Source organism: Sinocyclocheilus grahami, unplaced genomic scaffold, assembly GCF_001515645.1.
Source record: "Sinocyclocheilus grahami isolate Dianchi unplaced genomic scaffold, SAMN03320097.WGS_v1.1 scaffold89.1, whole genome shotgun sequence".
Lineage (NCBI taxonomy): Eukaryota > Metazoa > Chordata > Actinopteri > Cypriniformes > Cyprinidae > Sinocyclocheilus > Sinocyclocheilus grahami.
In genome coordinates, this window is record NW_015505268.1 from 1,415,331 (window position 1) to 1,441,486 (window position 26,156).

Below are 26,156 nucleotides of genomic sequence, written 5' to 3' on the forward strand. Positions count from 1 at the left end.
CTCTCTCCCACCTTCAATACCACGACTGAGGTGCGCTTGAGCAAGGCACCGAGCCCCCAACTGCTCCCCGGGCGCCGCAGCAAAAAAATGGCTGCCCACTGCTCCGGGTGTGTGTGTTCACGGTGTGTGTGTGTTAACTGCTGTGCAGAATTCTGCAGAGCACTAATTCTGAGTATGGGTCACCATACTTGGCCACATGTCACGTCACACTTTAAAAAAAGTCTTTAATATTAAAAATGTTTATGTAAAATGTTTAGTTTGTGCTGTTCTGAAACCCTTTATTTTGACTTGTCCACAGGATGACAGCCACACTGAATGGGTGTCCTGCGTGCGTTTCTCTCCCAACAGCAACAACCCCATCATTGTGTCCTGCGGGTGGGACAAAATGGTCAAGGTGAGACCTTTGTCTGTACCTTAATGGAAACTAGAACAGTCGCTCTGTGTTTTTGTAATAATTTTACCCTGTGATTAAACAAATCCACATTCATATTGTCTGAGCTCTTGGGCTCTGATGACAAGTCCTGCAATTATGATGGGTAACGGATTGAGACCAACAAAGTGAACAACTTAATCTGGGCAACTTGCATGGATTGCCTGTATATTTGCTAATGCAGACAGTTTAAGTTATGTGTTTGTTACAGGTATGGAATCTTGCTAACTGCAAGCTGAAGACCAACCACATTGGCCACACTGGATACCTGAACACAGTGACAGTGTCTCCTGATGGATCTCTGTGTGCCTCTGGTGGAAAGGTACTCGTGTCACTAATTTTCAGTAATGCAGTTGGTGAACAGGTTAGAGTTTTGAGATGACAGGGTAAAGATGATGAAACCTTAATGCCATCTGAATCCATGTGATTATAAAAGAGGCTGTTTCTGAACAAAAAATACTGGAAAAAAACATTGAGCGTTTTCAGAGCTCATTTTTAACTTTCCTATCTGTATTTACTGTTTGTCCTCATTACAGGATGGGCAAGCCATGCTGTGGGACCTGAACGAGGGCAAGCACCTTTACACCCTGGATGGTGGTGACCCCATCAACGCCCTTTGCTTCAGCCCCAACCGCTACTGGCTGTGTGCCGCCACTGGACCTAGCATCAAGATCTGGGTGAGTTTATGTACATTAACCCATCTCATTCATATATATATACTCCATATAAAAGTTTTTTCAAATGCAAAGACTTCCTTTTTCTGTCTTGAATATATTTTAACAATTACCGTTTATATTGGAGCACAGAATTCAGTGATGAAAGTTCAATGCCTTCTGTAACTCTATGATGATAAAGAGGCTGTTTCTGAGAACTGTTGGCCCGAGCGGGTACAATATCATATTGCTGTTGCAAAGCTGACCGTTTTCTCTCAACAGGATCTGGAGGGCAAGATCATTGTTGATGAGCTGAGGCAGGACATCATCACCACCAACAGCAAGGCTGAGCCGCCTCAGTGCACTTCTCTGGCCTGGTCTGCTGATGGACAGGTGGGTTTATTTACAGCAGCCTTTTCCGCCTGGAATGAGTTCCTGAACTATTCCTTGCATTTCATTAGTCTGCAAATTTTGGCTGGATCAGCTGCTCCCATTGATTATTCCCAATCACTTATAACATCTGAAACCTTATGGTGACAGTCCTGCAAATATGAGGGGGCATTAAATATGATTTAAAATCAGTAGCAAGCACTTCTAAAGCGATGTTTGATTATAATTCCGGTTTCTTTTCTCATCACAGACTCTCTTTGCTGGCTACACTGACAACCTGATCAGAGTGTGGCAGGTGACCATTGGAACGAGATAGACGCCTTTTCTAATGTCTAAATAAAATAAAACTTTTAAAAACAACTACAATTGACCTTGTTTACTTAATTTTTTCTGACTTGCAATAAAATACAACTGAAATGCAACCATTTGAGTCGTGTAAATAGGTTTGAGTAGCCGCTAGATGGCACTAATGTATGTTGATTCAATCTATGCGACTTGTTGCCTAGCAACAAGGCCAACAAACCGGACTCAACGTTTCCACATTCATATTGTCTGAGCTCTTGGGCTCTGATGACAAGTCCTGCAATTATGATGGGTAACGGATTGAGACCAACAAAGTGAACAACTTAATCTGGGCAACTTGCATGGATTGGCTGTATATTTGCTAATGCAGACAGTTTGTTATGTGTTTGTTACAGGTATGGAATCTTGCTAACTGCAAGCTGAAGACCAACCACATTGGCCACACTGGATACCTGAACACAGTGACAGTGTCTCCTGATGGATCTCTGTGTGCCTCTGGTGGAAAGGTACTCGTGTCACTAATTTTCAGTAATGCAGTTGGTGAACAGGTTAGAGTTTTGAGATGACAGGGTAAAGATGATGAAACCTTAATGCCATCTGAATCCATGTGATTATAAAAGAGGCTGTTTCTGAACAAAAAATACTGGAAAAAAACATTGAGCGTTTTCAGAGCTCATTTTTAACTTTCCTATCTGTATTTACTGTTTGTCCTCAGAGGCTGTTTTTGAACAAAAAATACTGGAAAAAAACATTGAGCGTTTTCAGAGCTCATTTTTAACTTTCCTATCTGTATTTACTGTTTGTCCTCATTACAGGATGGGCAAGCCATGCTGTGGGACCTGAACGAGGGCAAGCACCTTTACACCCTGGATGGTGGTGACCCCATCAACGCCCTTTGCTTCAGCCCCAACCGCTACTGGCTGTGTGCCGCCACTGGACCTAGCATCAAGATCTGGGTGAGTTTATGTACATTAACCCATCTCATTCATATATATATACTCCATATAAAAGTTTTTTCAAATGCAAAGACTTCCTTTTTCTGTCTTGAATATATTTTAACAATTACCGTTTATATTGGAGCACAGAATTCAGTGATGAAAGTTCAATGCCTTCTGTAACTCTATGATGATAAAGAGGCTGTTTCTGAGAACTGTTGGCCCGAGCGGGTACAATATCATATTGCTGTTGCAAAGCTGACCGTTTTCTCTCAACAGGATCTGGAGGGCAAGATCATTGTTGATGAGCTGAGGCAGGACATCATCACCACCAACAGCAAGGCTGAGCCGCCTCAGTGCACTTCTCTGGCCTGGTCTGCTGATGGACAGGTGGGTTTATTTACAGCAGCCTTTTCCGCCTGGAATGAGTTCCTGAACTATTCCTTGCATTTCATTAGTCTGCAAATTTTGGCTGGATCAGCTGCTCCCATTGATTATTCCCAATCACTTATAACATCTGAAACCTTATGGTGACAGTCCTGCAAATATGAGGGGGCATTAAATATGATTTAAAATCAGTAGCAAGCACTTCTAAAGCGATGTTTGATTATAATTCCGGTTTCTTTTCTCATCACAGACTCTCTTTGCTGGCTACACTGACAACCTGATCAGAGTGTGGCAGGTGACCATTGGAACCAGATAGACGCCTTTTTCTAATGTCTAAATAAAAAAAGTATTTTAAAAAGAATTACATTTGACTTTGTGTTTACTTCAATTTCTCTGCCTTTAAATAAAGTACAACAGAAACGCAACCATGCGAGTCATTGAAATAGGGTTGAATAGCCGCTAGATGGCGCAACTATAGATTTATTTTATTCGACTGTTGCCTAGCAACAAGGTCAACAAACCGTTGAGGGCGCGACATGATGCACGACGCTTGAATTAGATGAACTATTTTAATGTTGTAAGTAAACATGAATTGTGCTTCCATTCTGGTAAAAACATTTTGCACTTTATAATTTGGGAAATGTTGCCCTGGCTGTTCAAGCAACTTCAAATGCAATTGTGAAAAAGTCCAGAAACTGCAGAAAAATAGCGTAACACTAACGTTAGCTGTTTAAAAGTCATGGAGGGCGACAGTCCCCAAAAACAGATGCCTGCACCTCGTATCTTCGTGGAGAGAACGCTGGCTTTAATCAAACCTGATGCCATCCACAAAACTGATGAAATTGAGGACGTTATTCTTCAATCTGGATTTACAATTCTTCAGGTACGTATTGATCAGACACGTCGCACGTGGCACGTTTTTTATTTATTTTTTTATAAAAAAATTAAAATTTTGCACGACGCAAAAGATGAATTATTTGCATGGTGAATTGACACAATCCCTGATTCTGGTCATTTTGTAAGCACAAGACAGTCATGTGGTGTCTGATGCCACTACATTGTTTAAAATTAGGCTGATGAAATGTATTAAAACAACAGAAATCTATGCGATCTCTGTTCCTATTTCCTTCCTTCCTTCTAGCCTGTAACGTTACTAATCTGGAACGTGTTTAAAACATGGTAATGCTAGTGTTTCTCGTGTCATTGCCTCCAAATGATAAACTGCTTGTATTCCTCATTTGTAAGTCGCTTGGATAAAAGCGTCTGTTTAATAAATAAATGCATATAGCCCTTATCAGCTAATAGTTCATATTTTGTAGCCAATGCTTTAGTTGAAGAATGAGATTTGCATTCTGCTTATGCCTTAATCGTTCTCATTTTGTTTTTCTCATTTACCAGAAAAGAAGGCTTCAGCTGAGTCCAGAGCAATGCAGTGATTTCTACTCTGAGCATTATGGGAAGCTGCATTTTCCCCATCTGACTGCCTTCATGAGCTCCGGACCGGTTGTTGCTCTAGCACTGGCCCAACACCAGGCTATTGCCACCTGGAAAGCCATAATGGGACCAGTCAGCAGTATAAAAGCTAGAGAGACACATCCTGACTGGTAATGAGTATCACTGAATGAATCTTCTGTCTATGCAGGTGGTTTAATAATAAAATGGACTTATAAAGTTACATTTTTTCTTGTATTGTTGGGAGAACTATCACAGTTGCACCAATAACAGTGCCTTTTAAATTCCTGGCAAAATAAATAGATGCTTTTGTTGGATTTTATGCACTTCAGGATAATAATTTACAAAACCAGTGTTCATTGCAATACATAAATTAATCACATAACTCATTTGTCATTGCAATAAAGCTATATATTTATTATGCATGCTGTAATATATGTAGGCTAACAGTCATATTTCTTCTTTCTGGCAAACGCACTTCTGGGCACACATCATCACTGTGATTGTCATCATCAGTCTGAGAGCGAGATTCGGCACGTGTGACCTGCAGAATGCTGTGCATGGCAGTGAATCCTTCTCTGCTGCTGAGAGGGAGATCAGGTTCATGTTTCCCAACTGTGAGTAAATCTAACCTTGTCCAGATGAGTTCAGTGAACAGGATGTGAAAGCATACTTTTTGTCTTTGTCGTCTGTTTCAGCTGTGATTGAACCTATTCCTATGGGAGATGCTGCCAAAGATTACCTGAGCCGCTACGTCAGCCCAACACTTCTCACCGGACTGACAGAGCTGAGCAAGAAAAAGCCACTGGACCCTTTTGTAAGTGTATCTATTGATTAAAAGTATTTAAAAGTCAATTTGATAGATTTGGAATTACTTTAAAGGCAAATAAATAATGACAGAATTTTAATTTTGGAAGTATTTCTTTAAAATTGTTCAACCAGTTTCCTGTATTTTGACACTGTTGTTCTAAGGAAATTCCATTAGATTTTGACTATTGGATCAAACCATGAAAATTGGCTCCTCAAAAAGAAAAAAAAGGACTCTGAAATCAGATTAGATCACACTGTCTTGGTTTTCTTAATCAAACCTTCAGAATGTTGTTTAAAACTTAAAACTGGGATGCCTTTGATCCAAAAAAAAAAAATCAATCAGGATTATACTGATTTTAGCAGATGGGTGGATTTCAGGGGCAAAATATAACAAATCTTTACAACTGTTTACTGTAAAGCCTTTTAGGGTGGGTTGCACCAACAAGGATTAAATTTAGCAAAGTTTAGAGCTAATCAAGGATTTGTTGATCTGGGTTTTATTTTAAATCGAGTTGTGTTGCACCACTTAATTTTAAACTTGGATTAACAAATCTGGGATTCGAATTCTAACCTGCAATTAAAACCTCCATCTACGAATAATTTTCTCCGCTATGATGGATTCATCATGTAATTAAACCGCAACAATGCTAATATTCCTTATCCTCTGTCTCTGACATAAGTTGCTTTTGTTGATAAAGGAAATAAACTTGTAAAAGGTCCACCGTCTTTATGAACTGCTAACGTACGTAGAGAGACCGTTGATCAAACGGCTGATCAAGCAAGCAATCAAAACTTTGAGGCAGTGCATACGGATTTCATAATATTGGAAATATATTTATAGTATAAATTAATGGAGTATAGTGTATGACAAAACAATCGAGATAAGAGAAAATAACTGGCATGATTCGCGGAGTGACTACCTCCGCTCGTGACAGTGGCATCCTGTCCGTTTGATCGCCGTTCAACAGCACGCGTGGAGCGGGCGTGAGAAACGAGAGACGAGATAAGTGAAGGATTCACATACCAGACTCGATAGCAGACGCAAGTTTACTATGGGCTGCAACGACCCTCAAAATCTGCAGGCTCAGTGCGCTTTCATTTTCATTTTTATTTACAATAAACACCTCTCTGAGACCTGACGACACACCCGCTGTTTCAGCCACATAATTGTAACTGTAGGTGCACTTTATTTTAGGGATGCACGATATATCGGCCACCATATCGGTATCGGCCCATATCGGCTAATTTTTTCTGTTATCGGTATCGGCCTGATAAGAAAATTTGGCCGATATCTTAAAGCCGATAAATAATGCATTATTTCCTTCAGAGACACTTCAGATGCGCGCTGTTCGTTTGCAGCCTTTTGTGCAATTGTACATTGTAATATTGTGTTTATTTGATGTATATCTGATTTATCTCATATAGAATGCGTTTGGTTAAGTTAAAAAGAGCGCTTCAGTTTACCGGTGATCATCTTTAGCTCAGCACACGCAGCCCAAACAGCAGTGCACAACATTAATAACTATGATTGGGAATGTCGTGTATATAACATTCTAATGAGAACATTATTATAATAAAACGTTGTGAATTCTTTGGGTTTAGTTGCCATGTTTCAGCGCGTTGTTATGGGAAGAGCGCATCCACAACAGGATCACACATTCTGACTATAGCATGCAATAACTGCGTCATTTTGTACATATATAAGTTGTAATATTATGTTTATGTTGTATTAATATTAATCTCAGGATGCATTTCCTTGAGTTAAATAAGCTGCCAGCAAAACGCTTCAGTTTACCGTGTTCATTCAGCTCTTCAGCTTCAGCTTGAGCTGCAGCTCAATGGCTGCTATTTAAAACAGTGGTATTAATTTGTTACTTTTTCAAAATCATTGATATATTATTAATAACAACAACCACTTGTATTTTTCTCTTATTATTTTCATCAACAATATGGTTTAGTAATTAAAATCATTTAATTATTGTCCGTGCAGAGGCTATTCCGTTTTATTGATCTGTGGCGCATTCATTTTGATTCTTTACATGTGTAATGATGTCCAGTGACTTGTTTGCATTATTTATGCATAATTTTATTTATTTGTAAGGCTTTTTTATGACTAAATTTGGTAATGGGAGAGTAAAAATATTTTTAAAACGTACACCGTTCAAACTAGGCTGCTTATGTTGAAGTGTTTGGGATGTGGCTTTTAATGATGAGACCTTTTTTGTAATCAGGCTCTCAAAAAGTATATAACAATTTGGATATAGATTTATCGGCCAACATATCGGTTATCGGCTTTCAAAAATAAAGAATAATCGGTTATCGGTATCGGCCAAAATTTTCATATCGGTGCATCCCTACTTTATTTTCTTTAAACCTCCTCACCTGTAAGTTTAAAATTAATCCCTAATCGAGATTTAAATCTGAGTTTAAAGTTATGGAGCAACATGATTAAAGTTAATCTATCTTAAATATAAATTAAATCCAGGATCAAGATGATGGTTTAAATGTAAACCTGTTTATTTTTTAAACAAGGTTTAAAGTTTGGTGCAACAGAGTTATTAGATAAACCTTGATTTAATCTAGATTTTAGATGAATCCTTATTGGTGCAACCCACCCTTAATATAGTAAAGGCTGTAAGTTTTTTTTTTTTTTTCTTTGGTGACCCATACTTGGAATTAGTGCTCTGCATTTATCCCATCCAAAGTGCACACACACACAGTGAACACACACCCGGAGCAGTGGGCAGCCATTTATGCTGCGGCGCCTGGGGAGCAGTGGGGGCTCGGTGCCTTGCTCAAGGGCACCTCAGTCGTGGTATTGAAGGTGGGAGTGCTATAAGAGTGCTGTACATTCACTCCCCCCACCTACAATCCCTGCCAGTACGAGACTCGAACACACAACCTTTGGGTTATGAGTCCAACTCTCTAACCATTAGACCGCGACTTCCCCCTTTTTTTAGATTAAAAAATTGCACCTTATTGGTGCAACCCACACTTAGTATAGTAAAGGCTTTACGTTTCAGTAGCGTAAAGAAAAAAAAATTTTTTGTCCCCATAAAATAATCCCCCAGCTGTCAATATCAAACAAAAATGGCCATTTATCTCTGAATATTAATTACATTCACTGACACAATCAACATTGCATCTGTTATTCCATGTATATTTGTTTGTTTTGATTTATTTGTTGTAGGTCAGATAAGGGGTTGACTGTAAAAAAAAAAGAGGGATGTTTGTATTGTTTTATTGTGCTGTTCTGCTTCATAAACAGTAGTCAACATTTGAGGTGGATCAAATAAAATTAATCAAAGTTGTCCTAAGACAATAACGCATACTTTTGATGCGCGACTTTGATAAAGTTTTGATCCACTTCAACTGTCGACTACTGTATATTGATATGCTATTTTTGTATTGTTATTTTTCTTTACAGACATGGCTTGCAGACTGGTTGATGAAGAATAACCATAATAAGCCCAAAATATCTGATGTAACAGTAGTAGAGGAGGCAGCAGTGTGATTTTTTTTTTCTTTCTTTCCTCAAGCAAGAAGAATTTACCAACAAGAAGTTACTGTATTGCTCTATTTTGGACGTTTTCTCTCATATCATTTGAACTCTTTTATAAAATAAAGTTTTGCCATTTTGTCGTAGCCCTTTTTTATTGTGCTATCTAAATGTGTTAGCTTTATATTGTCATCATGGTTCATTTAAATGTAAGATAAAACTGCAAATTTACAGTATCCTAATCTTGTCACTGATTACTGTAACAGTAGAAATATTCAACATTATTCAACATCAAATAAAATGTTTAAATAAAAAATATATATACACCCTTCTGGTGGTGATAAACAAATATTTGATTCACCAACAGTTTTGAAAGTGAAGCACTAAAAGTACATTAAGACGATTATCTGATCTCGACAAAATGAAAGTAAGAATGAATATAATGAATAGGCCTATTGCAAATGCAGCTGTAACCTCCTTCCTATTACTATTTTGACTAGACAGAAAAAAAATCCACATTCAAACGCCTGTTTCTTGCATTATCTGCTTTATAGCTTCCTTCTAAAAAAATACAAACTTTTTTATTTTATTTAAAAGTGGTCAACAGCACGTTCAAACCAAACAAGAACAAAGAGTTCTTCCCCCACTCGACACATTAGGTTCAGAAGAAGCGCGTTTGGGGGAGGATTTATGTGACGTGAAAGCGACACGTTTGATTGGCTATTAGAATGATAGGCGTTCAGAGCCACCCAATCAAATGCGCCCTTACTAAACTTCCTTCATCTTCCATCCAGTAATATAAAACCAACCGCTTGTCGGCGCAATAAGGAAGGGCCCACACCGCGGAAAGCATTCCACGGAGATTTTTCACTTGCTGCTTTTACGGTAAAGTATTTACGTGTAAATTGTGAATTTGTTAGCCTCCGTGTACGTATTAGTTGCGTTAACACTTATATTCAATTATAGCTCAGTAACGCGGTGTATTTATGATTTAGGAAAACGATGTGTTTACGTTCGTGTTGCGTATGAGAATGCAAGCGGCGCTGCTCAAAATGGTGGTTCTTCTGCATTACATAAGGTGCTTCCTTTCGTAACCATTTCACATTCGCTGCAGTTTTAGGTTTTCACATTAAACTACCACCATGTCAGACGCCGAGCAGCAATATATGGAAACCTCAGAAAACGGCCACGAGGACGATCTGAACGGAGCCGGGCAGTACGAGGAAGGCACCGGGGAAGCGCAGGCCGCGGCGCAGGGAGACGCCGGTGGCGACGACACGGCCGGGGATGAGGAAGACCCACAAAATGGCTCATCGGACGGAGGGCAGATTGATGCCAGCAAAGGAGAGGAAGATGCGGGGTATGTTAAAGGCATAATTGTGCTAAATGCTGGGACGTAAAATCCTTTGTTCCTTCCCGTCTTTGTTGGCGCCATGTGTCTTTTGAAGGGGGATGGGCGCAACGGTGAATTGAACGCGGACAGGGGTTTTAAAATGCTCCGTTGAGCCTCTTAATTGTTTCCTTAAGCGAACGTTTTTGTATTTTTGTGCGCTTAATATATCTGTGGCGTGTTGCAGTTATTTCTGTTTATTAGTGGAGTGGAGTGGAGTGGAGTGGAGGGGAGGGGGGGGGGGGTAAAAGAAGAAAACGGTGAATTGAACGCGGACAGGGGTTTTAAAATGCTCCGTTGAGCCTCTTAATTGTTTCCTTAAGCGAACGTTTTTGTATTTTTGTGCGCTTAATATATCTGTGGCGTGTTGCAGTTATTTCTGTTTATTAGTGGAGTGGAGTGGAGTGGAGTGGAGGGGAGGGGGGGGGGGTTAAATGCAAGAACTGGGGAAATGTCTGAAATCTGTGCTTCCACGCCCCCTCCTGGTCTCACTCTGATTTTCTGCTTCGTTTCCTCAGGAAAATGTTTGTTGGAGGGCTCAGCTGGGACACTAGTAAAAAGGATCTTAAAGATTACTTCTCTAAATTTGGAGAGGTGACCGACTGCACCATCAAAATGGACCCCAACACTGGGCGATCAAGGGGATTTGGGTTTATTCTTTTTAAAGAGTCAGCCAGTGTAGACAAGGTAAGCTTTGGCGCTTAGAAAAAATTGAAGTCTTGTGATTTCTTCAATGGTAAGCTAAATCGTCCTTTCTCTTTGCACAGGTTTTAGCACAAAAAGAGCACAGACTGGATGGACGACAGATCGACCCCAAGAAGGCAATGGCCATGAAGAAAGAGCCCGTTAAGAAGATCTTTGTCGGCGGGCTGAACCCCGAAACTACAGAAGAGAGGATCCGCGAGTATTTTGGTGCCTTTGGCGAGGTACTGAAGTGGTCCTTATAGATTTGAATTTTCTTTCAATTGTTTTAAGCAAGCTTAACTAATCTTGGAAAAAATGTCGGCTTGTGTTTGTGCAATTATACTGCAGTTACTGTATGTTGGCCATGTAAAGTTTCTAGTTTGATCTTTGCACATTTTCTGTGCATGTTTTTTTTTTGTGTGTCCGTTTTGGCAATTACATTTGTGTACACATTTGTTAACATGATGATTTTTGCCACTGCAGATTGAGACTATTGAACTTCCAATGGATCCAAAGACAAATAAGAGGAGAGGGTTTGTCTTCATTACCTTCAAGGAGGAAGAGACCGTCAAGAAAGTTGTAGAAAAGAAATATCACAACGTCAGTGGAACCAAGGACACAAATGGAAAAGAAGGCCTTGTGAGTGTTACCAGTGTGAAGTTTAGCTTGAATTTACTGTGACGCATCTTCAGGGTTGTTGTTCGCTGTTTGACATTGTGCTACTTATTTGATTATTCATTTTAGTGGTAGTGTTTTATGCAGATGTTCTACTATGATTTCAATCCCTCATTGAATTTTTTCCTTCTTTTTCCCAGTGTGAGATTAAGATTGCACAGCCAAAAGAAGTGTACCAGCAGCAGCAGTATGGAGGTCGTTTTGGAGGAAGAGGAAGGGGGCGTGGAGGTTAGTACTGCTGCATGATTCTCTCCTGTTGGACTGTCTCACCCACCACTCAAACTATAGGCTGCATTAGTCTGTGCAAAGTTTACCTAGATAAATGTACAGAGATGTGTATTAGAAAAACAACGGAGTCACCCTTGTGTCTGTATGAATTGAATGCTGTTGAGTTAACTGAGGCACGGCACTTATTTATATAGAGCTTCATACAATGCAAATTGTTTTAAAACCACTTAATGGTAATAAACCGGAAGATAATAATCAATGCTGGGAACTTAAAATATGACGCATACAAATTCAGCTCTAAAAAGGCCGTATTCAGCTAGCCAAGTCAGTTCAGTGTTGATTCAGTTCAGTAAATGTAAAGTTACTGCAGTTATGAAACAAGTTCAGTTCTGCTATAAGTAGCTCTACAGCAGATCGTGTTTATGACTGAGGCTGGTTTAAACATACTGATGAATCTGAATGTCTGATAACTTCATAGAATTAGAAATTTGTAATACAAAGTCTTGTCAGAATTTATTATTGCTCTCGTGCAGATATTTTAATGTAATTCCTCTTGCGTACAAGTCTTCAGATGTAATCTATCTTAAAAGCTTTGGCTGATCTCAGATCTGAATCTAAATCCGTTCTAATGCCCCGCAAAGCTTGAGTAGAGACCAATCGCTTTATGGTTTTACTAGTTGCTTACAGATATCAGCACATTACTGTGCAATGATGTTTAAAAATGGTTTGGATTTGTTTTATAGGCCAGGGTCAGAACTGGAATCAGGGCTACAATAACTACTGGAATCAAGGTTACGGTAACCAAGGTTATGGCTATGGTGGCCAGCAAGGTTATGGTGGATATGGAGGCTACGGCAACTATGATTACTCGGGTGGATACTATGGCTACGGCGGCGGATATGACTACAGTAAGCACTGATTGTCCTTTGGGTTTCCTCCCCACCCCCGTCAGGTTCTTGTGAATGCAAGGGACTCAAGTTCCTTTCTCTGCTCTTCTCTTACCCCCCTAGACCAGGGCAATACAAGCTATGGAAAAACTCCAAGACGTGGGGCTCACCAGAGTAGCTACAAGCCATACTGATCATGTGTAGTGCAGGTATGAATTTAAATTTTTTTCCCTCCACTCATGGTAAGGTTAATTTGGCTGTTGCTCCATTACCAATTCATCTCCATTTACCCAGCCGAACTATAAGGCAGATAGAGTGATCCAATTGGGGGTGGGTTTTTGTGGTCCAGTAGGGTTGTAGCAGTAGATCATAATAGGCCCCCATCTCTTCACCTCATTTATTTTCACATGTTAAGTTTACATGGATTCATGCGGCTAAATCTCTGTGTTTTCTCTTTTAAAGGTCGTAAAGCTACCGAGCAGGAACCAGCAGTCTGGTCACAGTGAACATTGGGGTCTTTTACTTTTGGAAGTTGGCGGAATCTGGACTTCTGCTTCATTTTGTACAGAAAACATAAGGAATTTGGGGGGGGGAGGGGGCGCAAATGTCACTTCTCACATTTGTTTTATTTTTATTTTTTTTCGTTGTGTCCTTTTTACATTTCCAGAGATGGAAGTGTTATTTTTTTACTGTACTTTTTGGTACCTTTTTGAATCTAATATTATTGAATGGTTGTATTTTACATCATGGCTGTGTCTACATCTAGGCTCAGAGCTCTCAAAATGCTTTCAAAATAAACCGTTTGTTAATTTTTCTTTAGTGTTCCTAGATTATTATTTTTTTTTTTTTCCCCTGTCACCTGTGCTCTGTGTTGCAAAGTTGCATGGCTTCAAGGTGAGATAAAAAAGGGATTTCTTTCCGATTGTAAACTTGTCCATTGAAATCTGTTAGTGGCAAGTCTTGGTGACGTTACTTTTTTATTTTTTGTCCCTCTCTACTGCTTTTAGGGAGATTTCCTCCCGTCTTGTTAGATATTTAAGAGTGGCTTTAATAGTGATTCAACTATACCTCAAAACATACACAGGTAACTGTAACAAGATTCTTTCTCGAAACACTGGATACACATTCCTCCAGTGTCTTGGACAAATTTCAAGAAATAAACTTGATTTTTAAGATGTCGATTGTCTAAGTCTTTTGCGTTCAATTTGCATAATTGTCTTTCTGAACCAACAAACCCTAGTTTGCATTTAAAGAATTTAGAATGACTATCTAAAAGTGCTGAAAAGATTTAACATTACTGTACAAAGTGACAGTGAAAACCTGGTTGTTGTGAGGTTAAGCGTGTAGTCAGGATTGTTTTATGGAGGCAGCTGGAAGTATAAAAGAATAGGTCACTGGTTAAACTAGGCCAGTTTGTATCTAAAGCTGACAGTAATTTGTTTGGGAACACCGATTAGATGGACATGCATGGATAAAGTGTCTTGTTCCAAACGTAACCTATTATATAAAGACAAAAGTTACTTGAGCACATGCATCTTTCACTTCTGCTTTTGTTAGAACTTAAAATTCTATTTAAAGCAATGGCAAACTTTTTACAGTTGTCATATTTCTAAATGTTTTCCCTTGTGGTGATATATGCAGAGGGTTTGGAGTGAGTAGTTACAGCATCTACCAGCAGAGGCTATGCTAACCAGCTTAACCTATAGATACGGTACTGTATAAAGGGCACACACTACTGTTTAGTGTTTTTGTGTGTGTGTGTGTGTGTGTTGTAATGCTGTATTGCGTTTTCCACAAGTAGCACAGCTGTTTTCAAAAATGTTCTGAAATGTTTCTTGAGCATTAGATCAGTATATTAGAACGATTTTTTTAAGGATCATGTGATACTGAAGACTGGAGTAATGTTGCTGAAAATTCAGCTTTTAAATAATCTTAAAATGATTAAAATAGAAAACCAAAAGTTTGAAATCTTTTATAACTTTACTGTTTTCACTTTATCAAAAAATGCAGCCTTGATGAGCATAAAAGACCTGAGACATAAAACCCGAATGTTATCCATCTTTTGTCCACAAGGTTCATGTGTATCTTCTAGTGTTTTGCTCCAAGACTTGTTACAGTTTTTCATATGGCCAGTTTTGCTGTTGTGTTCCTTGACAACCATAATGTCTAATTTAAGCTCAGACAACTCCTTCTGTAAATTGAGTTTATGCAAGTCACATGCCTTCAGCAGTAGAGGGAAGTTCCCATGGTTTTTGTAGCCGTGTTATGCTAATTTTGAAATGCAAGATGAATATCAGTATCCCAGTATGATATTTTCCAAATAAACTTAACAGATTGAACGACAATTTTTTCTCATTTTTTTATTTCATTCAAAATAATAAAACCTGAGGAAATCCAGGCAAATGAAACACCAGGAAAACCCTGAGGGCACACAATGGTGTACATTTATGTTCTGATGTGCTTTTTCAGGTGAAACACCAAAGTCACTTGGCATATAGTCGGTGTTTACCATTAAACAATAAGCAATGTTTGCGGAGATATAAAGCTCAGAAATGAGAGATTTTGCCATGGTCATGCCCGGCTCCCACATAATGCTTCATTTTCTTTAAAAAAAAAAAAAAAAAGTAGAAAGTACCATATGTACAATAAAGAACTTTAAAACATTGCCACTTGTCAAAGAATTGTGTTTTTTCTGGTAAACACCTAACAAATACTTTTAAACAAAAGAATAAGACACCCTTTGGGTGTTTAGCTCATTAAAAAGCCCTGCACTCTGGTGAATATGTAATGTCCGCTGATCGTGGGGTAAGCAGCAAAATCCCGACAGATATGATAAAGAATTCTCCACAGGAGGTAGATGAAAGACTCAAATGTCCATTTCAAACTGGTTGTCATCAGCTAAAAGAAAAAAAAGTTGATTAGAGTGTTTCTTTGAGATATTCTTTGGAAGCACGTTCCCACAACAAAAAGCAATTGTGACTCTCTCTCACAATTTGCTTGCAATTCTGACTTCAAAATTCAGAGTTTCAATCTTGCAATTGTTTGACTTTTATTTCACAATTATAACTTTTTCCTTGCAATAGCTAGTTTATCTCTTGTAAACTCAGAATTCAGAGAAATGAACTCAGAATTGCATCTCACAATTCTGTTTTTCTTTAAAAAAAATGTAATTGCAACTTTTTTCTTGCAGCACAAACTTTTTACCAAGCAATTCTGAGTTTGTCTTGGAATTCTGACTTTATATCTCTATTTTAATTCGGAGTTTATATACTTTTATCCCACAATTCTGACTTTTTCCTTGCATTGTGCGTTTATATCCTGCAAATCTGGCCTTATTTCTCTGAATTCCTAGATTACATCCCGCTATTCATTTTTTAAATTAACAAAAATGTAATTGCAACTTCTCATAATTCAGTTTTTCCTCACAATTTCAAGTTTATATCACAGTTCTGAGTGTGCCTAACAAAAAAAAAAAAAAAAATCAATTGCGAAATAAAAAAAACTCAGAATTGCAAGACAAAAAAGACCAAACAGGATATACAAAAATTATTCGTTTCAGGAGAAACCTGAGGGCTTAATGTTTCCTGGAAATTTTATTGCAGAACAGGTTCTTTTTTTTTTTCTGGAACAGACAGCAATTTTACCTGCCAGATCCTTCTCCTCCTCCAACTCCTCTTTGAGGTCCTGCAGTTTGGACATTGGATGGTGTGAAGGAATGGTCACCCCAGGAATCTGGGGCAAACAACAGGGTGGGGTCCGGGCAATGGGAGAGTTCCTGCAGTCTAGGAGGAACTTTCTGTCATAAATGATCCGAGTTCCTGGAGGAGGGATAGAACGTATATTACAGTGACCAATCACACAGCTAGAAAAACATTTTTACTTTCTAGGCGGCAGGGTACAACGTGTAAGAAAAAAAAACAACAACTTAGGATTCCAGCCAAATGTTTTAGCACTCAAAAACAGTCAATAAAATGTGACTCTGAAGAGGATTTCTTGAACAGCAATTCTAATCTATTTAACAAAACAAAAGAAAGGTAGCAAGGAACTTGATGTGCCACTCAACATGTCCACGCTATCAGATTGTAAACAAAGACTGAAACGTTTGACATTTTGCATGTGAAAAGAAGCACTCAAGCTCGCACAATGAAAAACGGGGTGAACTGAATTGCAGGACTCAGCACCTCCCATTTTAGTTCTAGGAAATTTGAGCACATCTGCACGCGAGCAAGCAGAGCCGAGACATGAGGGCACCACAATGTAGCAGATGAACATGTTGTGAACAAACTAGTGGAGCTTAACTAGCCCCGGTTAGGTTTGTTCCGACTGCTATCATGTGTTAAACGTAGTGCCATCTCTGTTGTAGCTGAAGCTATACTGTACCCAACAGTCCTACCAGTGGCTGAAAAACATGTTATGCAATCTTTTGCTATTTAGTTCAGTGTGTTCTGGACAAAAGAGGACTGAGAGACAAGGGGGAAGGGCAGGGTGTGGACGGAGCTGGTGACAGGGGTTGGACGAACAGTGGTCTCAACTGTGAGCTCAGCTCTGGAACAGACAGCAATTTTACCTGCCAGATCCTTCTCCTCCTCCAACTCCTCTTTGAGGTCCTGCAGTTTGGACATTGGATGGTGTGAAGGAATGGTCACCCCAGGAATCTGGGGCAAACAACAGGGTGGGGTCCGGGCAATGGGAGAGTTCCTGCAGTCTAGGAGGAACTTTCTGTCATAAATGATCCGAGTTCCTGGAGGAGGGATAGAACGTATATTACAGTGACCAATCACACAGCTAGAAAAACATTTTTACTTTCTAGGCGGCAGGGTACAACGTGTAAGAAAAAAAAACAACAACTTAGGATTCCAGCCAAATGTTTTAGCACTCAAAAACAGTCAATAAAATGTGACTCTGAAGAGGATTTCTTGAACAGCAATTCTAATCTATTTAACAAAACAAAAGAAAGGTAGCAAGGAACTTGATGTGCCACTCAACATGTCCACGCTATCAGATTGTAAACAAAGACTGAAACGTTTGACATTTTGCATGTGAAAAGAAGCACTCAAGCTCGCACAATGAAAAACGGGGTGAACTGAATTGCAGGACTCAGCACCTCCCATTTTAGTTCTAGGAAATTTGAGCACATCTGCACGCGAGCAAGCAGAGCCGAGACATGAGGGCACCACAATGTAGCAGATGAACATGTTGTGAACAAACTAGTGGAGCTTAACTAGCCCCGGTTAGGTTTGTTCCGACTGCTATCATGTGTTAAACGTAGTGCCATCTCTGTTGTAGCTGAAGCTATACTGTACCCAACAGTCCTACCAGTGGCTGAAAAACATGTTATGCAATCTTTTGCTATTTAGTTCAGTGTGTTCTGGACAAAAGAGGACTGAGAGACAAGGGGGAAGGGCAGGGTGTGGACGGAGCTGGTGACAGGGGTTGGACGAACAGTGGTCTCAACTGTGAGCTCAGCTGCTCTGGTCAGAGGAATGCAGAGAGACCAACCCAACGGTTTCAGCAGGACTTTGTTCTGCTGAAGCATGTTTTGTTCCCCGATTGCTCTTCAGCTTCTTAGAATTCAAGAGAGTGGAAGTTTTTAAATCGCAGGACAATTAAATATAATCGCAAGTGTGCAATTTTTGCAAACTGTGACGTGTTAATTTATTTGTTATTTAAAGAAACAGTACAACAAATACTACCCAGTGATGTATGCATTATTTCATCCCAAAATCAGCAAAAAAATTTAAAATGAAATTATATTTTGTTATAAAGAAGAGAAACCTATTATTAGATTATTATTATTGTTTTTAATTATTTTACATTTTGGGAGTAATGGTGACATTATGTTCATGACAATTAAGCACAACTTTTACTAATTTTTATTTATTACAACTTTTTTTTTTTGTTATATATAGGCCTGATTTCACAAACAGGGCTTAGACTAAGCCAGGATTAGGCCATAGTTTAATTAGGACATTTAAGTGGTTTTTATAAACGTGCCTTAGAAAAAAACATTACTCGTGTGCATCTTGAGAGAAAACAATGGAACTGATATATTTTAAGATCACCAAGTGCAAGTTTCTTTCAGTTGATGAAACAGCTCAGACAAGACATTTTAGTCTGGACTTTAGCCTTGTTTGTGAAACCAGGGGATATTACGTATTAATTATTTGTTATGTATATTATGTATTAACACAATGCAAAAAATCTTAAATGGACCATTAAGCATTTGATTTCTTTCTGTATTTTGTTTGTAAAAGGTTTACCAAGATGATTCATTCATATATATATATATATATACACACACACACACACACACACACACACATACAAACACACACACACACACATGCCTCTGATCTGATATTTTGCTTCCACCCTGAGGGAACCATCCATGATACAGTGGCCTCAATGAACCCATTTTCCCGAGCACGTAGAGTTCTGTTATTCCTGAAATCCACAGCAGCTGTGAAGGAGGAGGGGTGTTTCTAAGAATTGCCTCCTCCTCTGCATGTGCTACAGTTACAGCCACATGCGAAAGATATACTAGTGAGGGACAAAGGAGATTGAGAAACATGTGGGGTGGAGGGTCCTGTCCGTTAAGAAAAGGGGTCAAGCATTTGTTTTTAACAAGATTAGATTAACTCCGTGCCTAGTATCATATGGGACATGCAAGTCACAAATCAGATAACCAGACATTGTTACATAACAAGCACGGCAGTTGGCTATCTTGCTGCAGATGGTCTGCCATAAATGATTAACTTGTTGTTCAAAACAAATGTTTCTGTAGCAACAGGAATGGGTACCAGTGAGATATTTTGCGGGCACACTATATCTCAGATCCTTACAATCTAATAAAATAAACAGAGGTTTAAGTTTTAATGTACTTTGTTAAAATGCATGCCCATCCCCTGGCTTTATTTATTAATAAATATATAAACAAACAAACAAACAATATAGTGTCTTATTGCAAGTCAACCAATATAGCAAGGTTAAAAAGTATTGCATCAGACTTTCATATTGCTTAAAATAGTTGAGATTGTGCAGTTCAACACATGGTGAGTGGGGAGTTGTAACACCATTAGATCAAGCAGTTCGAAATGAGATTCAGTGGTTAAAAAAAATTAAAAATAAATCACAATCATATACGACAATCATCCTCATGCAAAAATAGAAAAGATTTACAGGACAAAAATAATGCTTAAGAGGAAAAATGGTTTTTAATTTAATTCATGATCATCTTAACATCTGCTTGCTCTGTTGCATAATTCGATGTACACAATCCACAATATCTATCTATCTATATTTTCTAATGTGTAAAGTAGGGGATGGCAACATGTCTCTCCAAAAATGTTACACACACTGCTGAATGAAAACCCAGCCTAAACTAGACCAAGATGGTGTGTTGGTCTTTGGCTGGACAACATGGTCTTAGCTGGTTTAAGTTGGTCTCACAAACTGATCAATTGACAAGTGCACAAAACTCACCTAAAACCAACAAACACACCATGCTGGGAGAGCAGCCAAGATCTCAGGCTGTTTTCCCCCAGAAAAGAATCTTTTATATTCCTCTAAATACATGTTCACCGACCTATACTAACTGTACAGGCATAAGCAGAGTCCACGGCACAGTCTTACCCCCTGGTGTGGTGGAGAAGAGTGTTCCTCCAGGGGTCTGACTGTAGCAGTCTGGGAGCTGGGACCAGTCTTTGAGGTGCAGGACACGCGTGGGAATGGGGCAGCTCTTGCTCTGCTGAGTGTTGGCGGACATCGTGGCTGAAATGCGCTCAAAACTCTGTGCCACTGAACACGATGATATGTAAGGGCTCTAAACAATCGTCTATATGAAGTGTTTGTTTAGGATGAAACTTAGCTCAACAAAGTTTCAACAACATAAAAAACGGCAAAGATGTTTTTAGCGTGTTGCAGACAGCGCTGGTCTCGTGGTACTCGTGGAGAGAGGCTGTCGGTCCGCGCGCGCTGGTGGAGCTGAGGGCTGGGGGTGCGCTGTATTTAACAACAGCTCAGACTACGTGACTCGCATCATGTGATAAACGACGCTTGAGCAACAACAAAAACAGGCGTGTAACGTGCAGGCTTGCCAGATCTGTCAGGGAAATAGATTTGTTTTTACAAAACTTCTGCCAAGGATTTCAATTTTTTGGGGAATTTGAACACGGCACTTAGACAAATGTATGCATTTATGGAAGCCAAGTTTCTACAAATAAATAAATAAATAAACAAATAGTTCGTTAGTTATAATAATAATTATGACAAAAAAATCTATTAGATAAAAAGGTATAAGATAAAAATAGAAATAATGAGATACTGGGTGAAATATATGAAAAAGCTACTAAGTCATAATTATAAATAAAAAGTTGCGATTAAAAGATGCTTAAATTATTAAAATGATTAAAAAGTCATAATTTCGACTTTTTGCGTCATAATTGACTTACCAAAGCATTATGTATTTATTTATTTATGTATTTATTATATTTGTTTGTCAAAAACGTGCTTCCATAATTATAGGATAGCCTACAACATTTAAAAAAAAAAAAACTTTTCAACAAATGGTTAGCAAAAGGTTAACATTTATGAAAATTATGTTTGCCAAATCCAGGGGGTCAAGTTAATTGTATATGAGCTGTTTATTATTATTATTATTATTATTATTATTGTTGTTGTTGTTGTTGTTGTTGTTGTTGTTGTGTGTTAATGATATTTGGAACATGTCTAAACTCCAAACACAGCTTTAAACTCAGTTGAACAACAATTAACATTAATAATAGGGTCGTGAATGCAGCCTTTATATTATATATTGTATATTAGAAAAAAATATATATTTTATTCAGACTGGTTGAGTGATAGGCCTGGCAAATGCGAATATAAACCTTTTTTACGGTCTGCGATATAATCTGTTCAAAGGTGTGATAAATTTAATTCGTTTTGGATTATTCGTATGTAAATAGTAACACAAGTTCCTGGCAGTGATAGAGATAGAGAATGTACTTCATGTACTGAAATAATATGGCACACTAAATGTAGGTATATGTCATATAGATGTAGAGCGCTGTAATTTCACATCCTAAACAGAAGGTGTCGACAAACGCCTCTTTAGTTTCTCAAGCCCCTCAGATCAGATCAGATCAGGGAAGAGGAGAAGAGCGCCGTTCAGCGCCGTTCAGACGTGAGCACAGTTCAGCTTCTCGCGTTTTATTATTCATTTACTTATTGTCGACATATATAAGAAGTTGTGTGGTAAAATACTTTATTAAGGGGTAGATAAATCACGTCACTTTGCTTCGGTTGAGTAGAAGAAGCGTCTTTGCAGGGTTTAGCAGAAGGTATGTGGTTCAGCTAGCTCGCTAAGCTAACAGTTTCGTTTCCTCAGTTATGCTAGTTTCCCCTCATTTATTATGAAAAGAACTATTTGCTTTTCACATAGAGCCTTGCTTTATGTTTAAAGGGATTTTCTTGTTTTTTCGTTTTGACTGAATAGCGAATGAATAGGAAATGTTTAGGTGCATGATTGATTGGATTAGCTTTTAATTAATATTTGGCCCCTGTTGTTGATTTCTTTATTTTGGCTTAGCATTTTGCTTTATATGTTGTATGTCTGGGGTAGTTTACTATGCAGTCATGCTTCATTTGAAATGCAGAGAAGTGTCTGAAATTCAGATCACTTTAAAAGATATATTAGATTTTGTGTTATACTGTAGCGTATTATAGAGTCACTGTCTTATATATTGTGTTTAAACAGCGTTGTTTCCAGCATGGCGGATGGAGAGGGTTTTGTGGTGAGAGTCAGAGGTTTGCCGTGGTCCTGTTCTGTTGATGAAGTTCAGAGGTTTTTCTCAGGTAAAAAAATCCTCTGCTTAAATCTTTTCCACTTAGGTTTTATTCCCTGCCTGACTAATACTAGCTAAATTTCATCTTAGAGTGCAAAATTGCAAACAATGGGACAAGCATACACTTCACATACACACGGGAAGGGCGACCAAGTGGAGAAGCATTTGTAGAGTTCGAATCAGAAGAAGATCTTAAAATTGCAGTGAAGAAAGATCGTGAAACAATGGGCCACCGTTATGTAGAAGGTAAGCAGCTGCTTTTGCCTTAGTTAGGAATAGGATCCCTAAAGGAATAATTCACCCAAAAATGAAAATTTGCTGAAAATGTATGCACACACAGGCTATCTTTGTAGTTGAGTTTTTCTTCATCAGAACAGATTTGGTGAAATTTAGCATTGCATCACTTGCTCACCAATGGATGGGTGCCATCAGAATGAGAGTCCAAACAGCTGATGAAAACATCACAATAATCCACATGAATCCAGTCCACAATTAATGTCTTGTGAAGTGCAAAACCGTGTGTTTCCAAAGTCGACATCAACATATTTGTTTAGAACTTCGTTTTCACTTCTAAACCATGCTTGATCTGTGCATATTTCTCTCCTGATTCAGACAAGGCAGATGCAATGGTTTGAATTAAAATTGTCTTGATGATGGGTTTGTTTCATACACAAACACAGCTTTTCACTTCACAAGATGGTAATTGATGGACTGGAGTTATGTGGAGTACTTGTGATGTTTTTTATCAGCTGTTTGGTCATTATGACGGCACCCATTCACTTCTAAGTATGTAATGCAAAATTTCTCCAAATCTGATGAAGAATCTGAATGCTGATGAAGAAACAAACTCTTCTACATCTTGGATGACCTGAGGGTTTCAGCAAATAATTTGTTTTTGGTGAACTACACCAAATAATTCAAGATAAAATACTGATCGATTCACATGTGCTTTCAGTATTCAAATCCAATAGTGTTGAGATGGACTGGGTTCTGAAGCACACCGGACCGAACTGCCCGGACACAGGAGGGGACGGCCTGGTTAGGCTTCGTGGTCTGCCTTTTGGATGCAGCAAGGAGGAAATTGTCCAGTTTTTTGCAGGTATGTCTGATAGGAATTTCGAATTGCCCTTTTTACTCAAAATTAAACAGTATGTCACCATTTATCATAGGTTTATTTTAGTTCATCGGACCATCATTTGCACTTAAATGAGCTTTGAACAATTAAAGAGCTCAGTTGCAGTCATATAACCTTTCAAATTAGGAATAGTTGAAATTTGTATTGAACCATCCAGAAGGTCCAAGATGGGTCACTTTTTTTTATCCAGCGTTGTCCGTTTATGTAATTATTAGAATTTGTGCTATTTTCTTTTTTTTAATTCTTCTAAATTAAACTGCCTCAGCCCTTTTTGTATTTTTATATACCTAAAACAGGTGCACAACAATCTAGGTAATTTTTGGGGCTTACCAAATAAACAAGAGATGGGTTGAGACAGAAGCTCAAGAGGCATTTGATTTAAGTGACCCTTCTTTTTCTTGCACAAAATTATCCATAAATTGTGCCTGAAAAGGTTCAAATGTATTGTGGCCCCATTTGGAATGTTTATGTAGTACCATTTCTCATTTGACATAAAGAGAAACCCATAGAGTAATATAAAGTCTTGTTAATGGGCTTGTGACTTAATTTGTCCCCCACTGGGGTTATCTGTCCTTGGGTTGAAGGGTTGGAAATCGTGCCAAATGGGATAACATTGCCGGTGGACTTCCAGGGGAGGAGTACGGGGGAGGCCTTCGTGCAGTTTGCTTCACAGGATATAGCCGAAAAGGCTCTAAAGAAACACAAGGAAAGAATAGGGCACAGGTGGGGATGGCTGGTTGGTTGCCTGGATACGTTGCTTTTCTTATGGTGTTCACCTCAATAAATCATCCACTGCAGAAATGGCAAGATATGACCACAGATGATTTGCCGGCAGACGAAAAAAAAAAGGAAGATGAGGTCCAGAAGCCTTAAAGATTATGTATTATTAGTGCTGAGTGAACCATTGAGTTGCACGGTGTAGATTTAGAGAGATAACTGAATGTGGGCACTTTTGAGACAGTTTAGTGATTTTTTTTTTTACTGTTAACTGTCATTTACATGAGCATTCAAAGCATCTTGGGTTGTAATGGGCAGTTATATCAGCCAGATGTATTAAAGTTGCAGTAGAATTTCTGCAAAATTATTTGGGCAAAAAGCGTTCATCGTAAATTGTCTATAGTGTAGCGATGTATGAAGCACAGTTCACATAGAAGACACTTTCAAACCAAGCAGCTTTCTGATGGTTGTAGTGAATTCGTAAAAAGCATAAACCTTTTGCAAAATCTGCAAGGGGAAATCTTTTGTCCTCACATGAAATTCACGATCATGTGGATTCCTATTAAATGACTGGATTTCATCTGTAATTGCACCTTAATACGACAGTATTTGTCATACTTTTTATGTTTGACATGAGTAATATTGTGAAATTATTACAATTTAAAGGGATAGTTCACCCAAAAATGAAAATTCTGTAAATTATTCACCCTCATGTCATTTCAAACCCGTAAGACTTTTGTTCATCTTTGGAACTCAAATTAAGATATTTTTATGCATATGCAGGAGCCGCCGTTCTGAGGTAGAAACCAGATGCACTACACCTTGTTTACAAGCAGAGATAAAACAGTCGTCATAAACATGTCTAAAGATTTCAACAGAGAGGATGACTTGAAATGACGATGAACTAAGAGAGATGGATGTTTTATGCCAGAACACCGGCTTCTCTATCAGCATTAAATTGTTGTGGTACTGTCGTAAACACGTATTGAAAACTGACACGGAAGAGAACAAATTGTTGAACAAAGTTGTTATTTTTGTTTTCTTTGTGCACAAAACGTATTGTCGTAGCACTGATGTCACATGGACTTTTTAATGATGTACTTACTGCCTTTCTTGGCCTTGAACGTGGTAGTTGCGTTGTTGTCTATGCAGGGTTAGAAAGTAGTGGTCGACCGATATTGGTTTTTTGACAGCCGATGCCAATATCTTGGAAAGCAGGGTGGCCGATATAAAGCCGATATAAATGTATTTATTTTCATTAATATTTAAGAAATTTGAAATCTTTTGAAAATGGATTAAAAAATACATTTGTAAAATAAACATACTTATACTTTAGATGACAAAGTATTTTCCATAAATATTTAATAAAAATATAATTAAAAAGGAAGTAAACTGTAACCAACAGAGCACTCCGTATTCTGAGAAATTTGTGTGCATTGGGAATCATATTTTTTTAAAATAAAGCCAAGGTAACACTCATTTTACATACAGCACACAGTGAAAATGACATGAATATGACGGTGGGCAAATGCATAAAGTGCAGCATAATTTGAAATCACGAATTTAATGCTTAAAGCATTCAGATTGCACGGACCGAAAGTCACACAGAAAACACGCGATCATGCAGGTCACATGCACACTTCACAAGATCTTACAACTGGATTCGACTAAGTTTGCAAGGTTTGTGAAATAAAATTTTCATTAGCCATTCAAAGATTTGTTTAAATTATGTAAATGCG

General features: G+C 38.4%; 6 protein-coding genes across 11 annotated transcripts in view; 5 read left to right on the forward strand and 1 right to left on the reverse strand.

Annotated features, from left to right (window-relative positions):
- Nucleotides 1-1,830, forward strand: part of LOC107587078 (guanine nucleotide-binding protein subunit beta-2-like 1) — a 5,603-nt gene extending 3,773 nt beyond the window's left edge. The window contains exons 5-8 of the mRNA XM_016274704.1: nucleotides 642-752; nucleotides 967-1,107; nucleotides 1,366-1,476; nucleotides 1,724-1,830. Coding sequence (XP_016130190.1) covers nucleotides 642-752; nucleotides 967-1,107; nucleotides 1,366-1,476; nucleotides 1,724-1,789 — 429 coding nt within the window. The 3' untranslated portion in view covers nucleotides 1,790-1,830. The remainder of the gene's footprint in view (nucleotides 1-641; nucleotides 753-966; nucleotides 1,108-1,365; nucleotides 1,477-1,723) is intronic.
- A 326-nt stretch (nucleotides 1,831-2,156) lies between these two features.
- LOC107587111 (guanine nucleotide-binding protein subunit beta-2-like 1) lies at nucleotides 2,157-3,459 on the forward strand. The gene is made up of 4 exons (XM_016274754.1): nucleotides 2,157-2,282; nucleotides 2,592-2,732; nucleotides 2,991-3,101; nucleotides 3,349-3,459. Exons 1-4 carry the CDS (start codon nucleotides 2,157-2,159, stop codon nucleotides 3,412-3,414), a joined length of 444 nt encoding a protein of 147 aa, XP_016130240.1. The 3' UTR covers nucleotides 3,415-3,459.
- A 228-nt stretch (nucleotides 3,460-3,687) lies between these two features.
- On the forward strand, nucleotides 3,688-8,964 carry LOC107587124 (nucleoside diphosphate kinase homolog 5-like). Its single transcript, XM_016274765.1, has 5 exons — nucleotides 3,688-3,981; nucleotides 4,497-4,702; nucleotides 5,067-5,167; nucleotides 5,249-5,367; nucleotides 8,788-8,964. The coding sequence occupies exons 1-5, from the start codon at nucleotides 3,838-3,840 to the stop codon at nucleotides 8,872-8,874; spliced, it is 657 nt and encodes a 218-aa protein (XP_016130251.1). The 5' UTR covers nucleotides 3,688-3,837; the 3' UTR covers nucleotides 8,875-8,964.
- A 692-nt stretch (nucleotides 8,965-9,656) lies between these two features.
- On the forward strand, nucleotides 9,657-13,902 carry LOC107587080 (heterogeneous nuclear ribonucleoprotein A/B-like). Of its 3 annotated transcripts, XM_016274710.1 has the most exons (9): nucleotides 9,657-9,744; nucleotides 9,974-10,219; nucleotides 10,768-10,936; nucleotides 11,017-11,175; nucleotides 11,417-11,572; nucleotides 11,749-11,836; nucleotides 12,580-12,744; nucleotides 12,847-12,932; nucleotides 13,186-13,902. In XM_016274710.1, exons 2-8 carry the CDS (start codon nucleotides 10,002-10,004, stop codon nucleotides 12,915-12,917), a joined length of 1,026 nt encoding a protein of 341 aa, XP_016130196.1. In that variant the 5' UTR covers nucleotides 9,657-9,744; nucleotides 9,974-10,001; the 3' UTR covers nucleotides 12,918-12,932; nucleotides 13,186-13,902. The 3 variants fall into 3 exon arrangements, with proteins under 3 accessions (XP_016130196.1, XP_016130197.1, XP_016130198.1); XM_016274711.1 differs by lacking the exon at nucleotides 12,847-12,932; XM_016274712.1 differs by lacking the exons at nucleotides 12,580-12,744; nucleotides 12,847-12,932.
- A 1,166-nt stretch (nucleotides 13,903-15,068) lies between these two features.
- On the reverse strand, nucleotides 15,069-20,787 carry eif4ebp3l (eukaryotic translation initiation factor 4E binding protein 3, like). The gene is made up of 3 exons (XM_016274713.1): nucleotides 20,356-20,787; nucleotides 17,291-17,464; nucleotides 15,069-15,621 (listed from the first exon to the last, which is right to left on the reverse strand). Exons 1-3 carry the CDS (start codon nucleotides 20,486-20,488, stop codon nucleotides 15,590-15,592), a joined length of 339 nt encoding a protein of 112 aa, XP_016130199.1. The 5' UTR covers nucleotides 20,489-20,787; the 3' UTR covers nucleotides 15,069-15,589.
- Nucleotides 20,788-21,878: 1,091 nt separating this feature from the next.
- The window catches only part of hnrnph1 (heterogeneous nuclear ribonucleoprotein H1), a 13,775-nt gene continuing 9,497 nt past the window's right edge, over nucleotides 21,879-26,156 (forward strand). For 3 of the 4 annotated variants that reach the window (XM_016274705.1, XM_016274707.1, XM_016274706.1), the window contains exons 1-5: nucleotides 21,879-22,061; nucleotides 22,478-22,575; nucleotides 22,656-22,811; nucleotides 23,521-23,664; nucleotides 24,285-24,423. In XM_016274705.1, the coding sequence (XP_016130191.1) occupies nucleotides 22,491-22,575; nucleotides 22,656-22,811; nucleotides 23,521-23,664; nucleotides 24,285-24,423 (524 nt within the window). In that variant the 5' untranslated portion in view covers nucleotides 21,879-22,061; nucleotides 22,478-22,490. The remainder of the gene's footprint in view (nucleotides 22,062-22,477; nucleotides 22,576-22,655; nucleotides 22,812-23,520; nucleotides 23,665-24,284; nucleotides 24,424-26,156) is intronic. The other variant, XM_016274708.1, reaches the window with a different exon arrangement.

Coding starts and splice junctions, on each gene's coding strand:
- LOC107587111 (XM_016274754.1), top strand. CDS start 2,157: ATGTGTTTGTTACAGGTATGGAATCTTGCTAACTGCAAGCTGAAGACC. Junction 2,283..2,591: donor TGTGTGCCTCTGGTGGAAAG/GTACTCGTGTCA, acceptor TCCTCATTACAG/GATGGGCAAGCCATGCTGTG. Junction 3,102..3,348: donor CCTGGTCTGCTGATGGACAG/GTGGGTTTATTT, acceptor TTCTCATCACAG/ACTCTCTTTGCTGGCTACAC.
- LOC107587124 (XM_016274765.1), top strand. CDS start 3,838: ATGGAGGGCGACAGTCCCCAAAAACAGATGCCTGCACCTCGTATCTTC. Junction 3,982..4,496: donor CTGGATTTACAATTCTTCAG/GTACGTATTGAT, acceptor CTCATTTACCAG/AAAAGAAGGCTTCAGCTGAG. Junction 5,368..8,787: donor AAAAGCCACTGGACCCTTTT/GTAAGTGTATCT, acceptor TTTTCTTTACAG/ACATGGCTTGCAGACTGGTT.
- LOC107587080 (XM_016274710.1), top strand. CDS start 10,002: ATGTCAGACGCCGAGCAGCAATATATGGAAACCTCAGAAAACGGCCAC. Junction 10,937..11,016: donor AGTCAGCCAGTGTAGACAAG/GTAAGCTTTGGC, acceptor CTCTTTGCACAG/GTTTTAGCACAAAAAGAGCA. Junction 12,745..12,846: donor CGGCGGCGGATATGACTACA/GTAAGCACTGAT, acceptor TTACCCCCCTAG/ACCAGGGCAATACAAGCTAT.
- eif4ebp3l (XM_016274713.1), bottom strand. CDS start 20,488: ATGTCCGCCAACACTCAGCAGAGCAAGAGCTGCCCCATTCCCACGCGT. Junction 17,465..20,355: donor CTTCTCCACCACACCAGGGG/GTAAGACTGTGC, acceptor TCCCTCCTCCAG/GAACTCGGATCATTTATGAC. Junction 15,622..17,290: donor GGAGGAGAAGGATCTGGCAG/GTAAAATTGCTG, acceptor TTTTTCTTTTAG/CTGATGACAACCAGTTTGAA.